This window comes from Galeopterus variegatus, unplaced genomic scaffold (assembly GCF_000696425.1).
Source record: "Galeopterus variegatus unplaced genomic scaffold, G_variegatus-3.0.2 Scaffold711, whole genome shotgun sequence".
Taxonomy (NCBI): Eukaryota; Metazoa; Chordata; class Mammalia; order Dermoptera; family Cynocephalidae; genus Galeopterus; species Galeopterus variegatus.
Genome location: NW_007726822.1, coordinates 250,884 through 257,863, shown reverse-complemented (window position 1 = coordinate 257,863; position 6,980 = coordinate 250,884). Strand labels below are relative to the sequence as shown.

At 55.9% G+C, this 6,980-nt stretch overlaps 1 protein-coding gene across 1 annotated transcript in view; it reads left to right on the top strand.

Moving 5' to 3' along the window:
• PLEC (plectin) overlaps positions 1 to 6,980 on the top strand; it is a 72,486-nt gene that overhangs the window by 60,705 nt on the left and 4,801 nt on the right. The window contains exons 35-38 of the mRNA XM_008571697.1: positions 267 to 352; positions 501 to 642; positions 2,633 to 3,789; positions 3,914 to 6,962. Of these exons, the coding sequence (XP_008569919.1) occupies positions 267 to 352; positions 501 to 642; positions 2,633 to 3,789; positions 3,914 to 6,962 (4,434 nt within the window). The remainder of the gene's footprint in view (positions 1 to 266; positions 353 to 500; positions 643 to 2,632; positions 3,790 to 3,913; positions 6,963 to 6,980) is intronic.

Below are 6,980 nucleotides of genomic sequence, written 5' to 3'. Positions count from 1 at the left end.
TGCCTCCTCTCTGCTTGGAGCTGCCGGCCCAGGAGTCCCTCTTTTGAGCTGGCTCAAGCCTAAACTGTTGTCCCCACTCTGGCCACTCCACTGGGCTTCGAAGTAGCCCTGGTCAGGGAGAGGGGCCCATGGTGGGAACCAAGCATACTGCGCCCAGCAGAGCCCAGGCAGGGGCTGTGTGGGGGCGCAGCTCACCACCCTGCAAGCCTCCTGCTTTGCTCTCTCTCTCCTCCGTCCGTCTGTCTGTTTCCGTCGCCTGTCTGCAGAAAGAGGGGAGGACGCCTGGGCCTCCTTCCCCAGGCTGGTGAGCACGGTGGGGCTGCTGCGCTCGCTGCCCGGGTGCCCTGGGCGGGTGCACGCTCTCTCCTCGGCCGGGCTGGGACCTCTGTCCTCCCTGATCCCCCCGCACCGTGCTATCCCAGTGAACTGTGGTGGTTCCCAGTGCCTGCTCCGTGCTCACGCTCTCTTTGGTTCTCTTCCTCTCTCTGCCGCGGCCACAGAGGCTGGCCGAGCAGCAGCGGGCAGAGGAGCGGGAGCGGCTGGCGGAGGTGGAGGCTGCACTGGAGAAGCAGCGGCAGCTGGCCGAGGCGCACGCCCAGGCCAAGGCGCAGGCAGAGCGGGAGGCGCAGGAGCTGCAGNTTGGTATATCAGAGATAGCTACAAATATTTTCCTTTAATTTCTGGAGTGATTTTAAAGTTGCTGATGAATTTGGTTTGCAATTTAAAGGGATATCAAGGTTTACTTTGAAGGAACAAAAGAAGGAAAGAGGCTGAGAGGAAATGGAGTAAGCACATGAGCAGGGTTAGGGGAGATATTGTAAAGAACATGGTTATATTGTTGGGGGAAGTCCCCAAAGGGGGGATAAAGTGGGAAGGAACATCTTCTAGTGATTAAAATAAAATCAGATGGTAGTGGAAGGATACCCCAGGCTCACCCCTGCTGCAAACTAAACTGTTGTATGATCTGAAAAGACAGTGGATGAAATCACACAGTCTTTCTCATGTCACTCCAGGGTTGAGGTATCCAGGCTGGAAAGGCTGGTCTGCTGTACTGCATTGCTCTGCCATCCCACACAGTGCCATGCTTCTCTCTGTGTTCAAACCTGGGTCATGGCCACATTCATGTTCCAGCCCTCAGGAAGAGAATAAGAGAGAAAGTTCAAGGTAAACAACTTTATTGAGAAGATGACTTTGAAGGAAGGTGCACACATATCTTTGTTTACGTTCCATTGGTCCAAATTTGGTCACATGGCCATGTCTATCTGTGAAGGAGGTTGGGAAATGTAGTCTTCAGTGGGTGGCTGTGTGCCCAAGTAAAATGAAATCATTTTGTTACTAAAAGAAAAAAGGGGAAAATGGATACTTCCTAGCAAGTATCCATCACTGAAGAAGGGACTGGGTACCCCCTTTATCATCCTATAGAATTTCTCTCACTTGCAAAAGAAACACTTTATCGTGCCACAACATTTTGCTTAGGTTCTGATGAACTCTCCCCATGTCCAGAACACTGGAAAACCCAGGAGAATATGTGTGGGAATCTGGACAGGTGATATAGTGGTCAACTTGGGAAGGCATGCTGAATTGAATATTTGAAGATGTCACCATAAATTGGAAGAAAAATTCATAACGCACCCTTACTACTGATATTTTTTTATTGAAATGTAATTGATTATACACATTTGTGGGGTACAGAGTTGAATATAAATACCTGTGTACAGTGTGTGATGATCAAATCAGGATAATTAGCACATTCACCATTACAAATGTAATTATTCTTTGTGTCCATTACCTTGTTACTAATATTTATGTAGACATGACTTAATATGAAAAAAAGCCATCTACAAATGGAATTTAAATGTAATGAAAATGTAGAGTCTATATAGATAGGGCAGGTCAAATACTGTCATAAACTGAGCCTGAAAATATTTTGAAACTCCACCACTAAGTGGGGAATTTTGTTAGTAGATACTACTGTGATAGACGTTACTTACAGAAAAGAAAATTGGTTTTCTTTTGAACATTTTATTTAGTCATTTCTTTCATAAAAATTGTACAATCTCTAATGTAGATTTTCTCACTTCCGAGTGAGGAAAAGTTACTGTGGATGTGCAGGTTGAATCAGAAATGTGTTTCTTTATCTCAAAGTTCCTGTTCCATTATTGGGAACAATAGAAAATTTTTCTGAGAGAATGTACCTGTACATTACAGAATTGTTATGAGTAAAATCTTTCCATAGCTTTATATACCCAAAATATACTTCTAAGTAAAAAGACTGCTTAAGAAACATTACACTCTATTTTCGTTTTTATTAATTGTGTTATTACAGCAGTAATTATATGAGTTATCTCATATTTAGGAAAGATATGAGATATGTCATCTCTGTTTTAATTTTATGGAAAGCCACATACAAGAGTACCTCGAAAAGTTCATGGAAAGATTCTGATTATCTTTTAATTCTATTTTTCCATGAAGTTTTTGAAGTACTCAGATATGATGTTAGCCTTGCTAAAGCTTTGTTAATTTTATCTTCTCAAAAAAAACAACTTTTTGTTTCATTCATCTTTTGTGTTGTTTTTTGGTCTGTGTTTCATTTAGTTCTGCTCTGATCTTTATTATTTCTTTCCGCGAGCAGCCGAGGAGGCGGAGGAGGCACGGCAGCAGGCCGAGCGTGAGGCGGCGCAGTCCCGGCAGCGGGTGGAAGAGGCCGAGCGGCTGAAACAGTCGGCGGAGGAGCAGGCGCAGGCCCAGGCGCAGGCCCAGGCTGCTGCAGAGAAGCTGCGCAAGGAAGCTGAGCAGGAGGCCGCACGGCGGGCGCAGGCAGAGCAAGCGGCTTTGCGCCAGAAGCAGGCAGCGGACGCCGAGATGGAGAAACACAAGAAATTCGCCGAGCAGACGCTGCGGCAGAAGGCACAGGTGGAGCAGGAGCTGACCACGCTGCGGCTGCAGCTGGAGGAGACTGACCATCAGAAGAGCATTCTGGACGAGGAGCTGCAGCGGCTGAAGGCAGAGGTGACAGAGGCAGCCCGCCAGCGCAGCCAGGTGGAGGAGGAACTCTTCTCTGTGCGCGTGCAGATGGAGGAGCTGAGCAAGCTCAAGGCGCGCATTGAGGCTGAGAACCGCGCGCTCATCTTGCGTGACAAGGACAACACGCAGCGCTTCCTGCAGGAGGAGGCCGAGAAGATGAAGCAGGTGGCGGAGGAGGCTGCGCGGCTGAGTGTGGCGGCCCAGGAGGCCGCACGGCTGCGGCAGTTGGCAGAGGAGGATGTGGCGCAGCAGCGGACCCTGGCTGAGAAGATGCTCAAGGAAAAGATGCAGGCAGTGCAAGAGGCCACGCGGCTCAAAGCTGAGGCCGAGCTGCTGCTGCAGCAGAAGGAGCTTGCACAGGAGCAGGCCCGGCGGCTTCAGGAGGACAAGGACCAGATGGCACAGCAGCTGGCACAGGAGACGCAGGGTTTCCAGCGCACTCTGGAAGTGGAGCGGCAGCGGCAGCTGGAGATGAGCGCGGAGGCTGAGCGCCTCAAGCTGCGTGTGGCTGAGATGAGCCGGGCCCAGGCCCGTGCTGAGGAGGATGCCCAGCGCTTCCGGAGGCAGGCCGAAGAGATTGGCGAGAAGCTGCATCGCACTGAGCTCGCCACGCAGGAGAAGGTGACACTAGTGCAGACACTTGAGATCCAGCGGCAGCAGAGCGACCAAGATGCCATGAGGCTGCGGGAGGCCATTGCCGAGCTGGAGCGTGAGAAGGAGAAGCTCAAGCAGGAGGCCAAGTTGCTACAGCTCAAGTCCGAGGAGGTACCAGCCCTCTCCCCTGCAGGCGGGTGGGCCCCGGGGGGATCTGCCCGTGGGTGGGGCGGCAGGGTGTCCTGGGCCTCCGTAGTCTCTGACTGCTGCCAACCCTTCACCTGGCCTTTCATAGATGCAGATGGTGAAGCAGGAGCAGCTGTTGCAGGAGACACAGGCCCTGCAGCAGAGCTTCCTCTCCGAAAAGGACAGCCTGCTGCAGCGGGAGCGCTTCATCGAGCAGGAAAAGGCCAAGCTGGAGCAGCTCTTCCAGGATGAGGTGGCCAAGGCACAGAAGCTGCGTGAGGAGCAGCAGCGGCAGCAGCAGCAGCTGGAGCAGGAGAAGCAGCAGCTGGTGGCCAGCATGGAGGAGGCACGGCGGCGGCAACATGAAGCCGAGGAGGGCGTGCGGCGCAAGCAGGAGGAGCTGCAGCATTTGGAAGAGCAGCGGCGGCAGCAGGAGAAGCTGCTGGCCGAGGAGAACCAGCGGCTGCGGGAGCGGCTGCAGCGCCTGGAAGAAGAACACCAGGCCGCACTCGCCCACTCGGAGGAAATTGTCACTTTGCAGGGTGCTGCCACGAAGGCATTGCCCAACGGCCAGGAGGCACCTGACGGCCCGGTGGCAGAGGTGCAGCCCGAGAATGCCTTCGATGGCATGCGGTGGAAGGTTTCAGCCCAGCAGCTGCAGGAGGCAGGCATCCTGAGCACAGAGGAACTGCATCGTCTGGCTCAGGGTCACACCACAGTGGCTGAGCTAGCGCGGCAGGAGGATGTGCGCCGGTATCTGCAGGGCCACAGTAGTATTGCGGGGCTGCTGCTGAAGCCTACCAATGAGAAGCTAAGCATCTATGCAGCCCTGCAGAGACAGCTACTGAGCCCTGGCACAGCTCTCATTCTGCTGGAGGCCCAGGCGGCCTCAGGCTTCCTGCTGGACCCTGTGCGGAACCGGCGATTGACCGTCAACGAGGCTGTGAAGGAGGGCGTTGTGGGTCCTGAGCTGCATCATAAGCTGCTGTCGGCTGAGCGTGCTGTCACTGGCTACAAGGACCCCTACACCGGGGAGCAGATCTCCCTCTTCCAGGCCATGCAGAAGGATCTCATAGTCCGGGACCACGGCATCCGCCTGCTGGAGGCCCAGATCGCCACCGGCGGTATCATCGATCCCGTGCACAGCCATCGCGTGCCTCTGGAGGTGGCCTACCAGCGCGGCTACTTCAACGAGGACATGAACCGCATCCTGGCAGACCCCAGCGACGACACCAAGGGCTTCTTCGACCCCAACACGCACGAGAACCTCACCTACCTGCAGTTGTTGGAGCGCTGTGTGGAGGACCCGGAGACTGGCCTGCGCCTCCTGCCACTCACAGATAAGGCTGCCAAGGGCGGTGAGCTGGTCTACACTGACTCGGAGGCTCGGGACGTCTTTGAGAAGGCCACCGTGTCTGCACCATTTGGCAAGTTTCAAGGCAAGACGGTGACCATCTGGGAGATCATCAACTCAGAATACTTCACGGCCGAGCAGCGGCGGGACCTGCTGCGGCAGTTCCGCACAGGCCGGATCACGGTGGAGAAGATCATTAAGGTCGTCATCACTGTGGTGGAGGCGCGCGAGCGCGAGGGCCAGCTCTGTTTTGAGGGCCTGCGCACCCTGGTACCTGCTGCTGAGCTGCTGGAGAGCAAGGTCATAGACCGCGACCTCTACCGCCAGCTGCAGCGGGGTGAGTGCTCCGTGCAAGAGGTGGCCGAGGTGGACACTGTGCGGCGGGCCCTGCGGGGCGCCAATGTCATCGCAGGCGTATGGCTAGAAGAGGCAGGGCAGAAGCTGAGTATCTACGAGGCCCTGAAGAGGGACCTCCTACAACCAAATGTGGCTGTGGCTCTGCTGGAGGCTCAGGCCGGCACTGGGCACATCATAGATCCTGCCACTAGCGCCCGGTTGACTGTGGATGAGGCAGTGCGTGCTGGCCTGGTGGGCCCTGAGCTGCATGAGAAGCTGCTTTCGGCCGAGAAGGCTGTGACAGGCTACAGGGACCCCTACTCAGGGCAGAGTATCTCCCTGTTCCAAGCCCTGAAGAAGGGCCTCATCCCTCAGGAGCAGGGCCTGCGCCTGCTGGACGCCCAGCTGTCCACAGGTGGCATTGTGGACCACAGCAAGAGCCACCGTGTGCCCCTGGATGTTGCCTATGCCCGGGGATATCTGGATGAGGAAACCAGCAGGGCCCTGTCAGCACCCAGGGACGATGCCAAGGCCTACTGCGACCCCACCTCACAGGAGCCAGTAACCTATGGTCAGCTACAGCAGAGGTGCCGGCCTGACCAGCTGACGGGGCTGACTTTGCTGCCAGTCTCAGAGAAGGCCGCCCGGGCCCGGCAGGAGGAGCTCTACTCTGAGCGCCAGGCCCACGAGACGTTCGAGAAGGCCACCGTTGAGGTCCCTGTGGGCAACTTCAAGGGCAGGACGCTGACAGTGTGGGAGCTTATAAGCTCGGAGTACTTCACGGAGGAGCAGCGGCGGGAGTTCTTACGCCAGTTCCGCACAGGCAAGGTCACCGTGGAGAAAGTCATAAAGATCCTCATCACCATCATCGAGGACGTGGAGACCCGGCGGCAGGAGAGGCTGTCCTTCACTGGCCTTCGCACCACTGTGCCGGCCAGAGAGCTTCTGGACTCAGGGGTCCTCAGCGAAGCCCAGTTTCAGGAGCTCCAGGATGGTAAGACATCGGTGAAGGACCTCTCAGAGGTGGCCTCTGTGCGGACGCTGTTGCAGGGCAGTGGCTGCCTCGCCGGCATCTACCTGGAGGACTCCAAGGAGAAGGTGACCATCTATGAAGCCATGCGCCGAGGCCTGCTCAGGCCCAGCACAGCCACGCTCCTGCTTGAGGCTCAGGCAGCCACTGGCTTTCTGGTAGACCCCGTGCGGAATCAGCGCCTGTATGTCCATGAGGCTGTAAAGGCTGGTGTCGTGGGCCCTGAGCTGCACGAAAAGCTGCTGTCAGCTGAGAAGGCCGTCACTGGCTACAAGGATCCCTACTCAGGCTCCACCATCTCCCTCTTCCAGGCCATGAAGAAGGGCCTGGTCCTCAGGGAGCACGGCATCCGCCTGCTGGAGGCCCAGATCGCCACCGGCGGCATCATCGACCCCGTGCACAGCCACCGCGTGCCCGTGGACGTGGCCTACCAGCGCGGCTACTTTGACGAGGAGA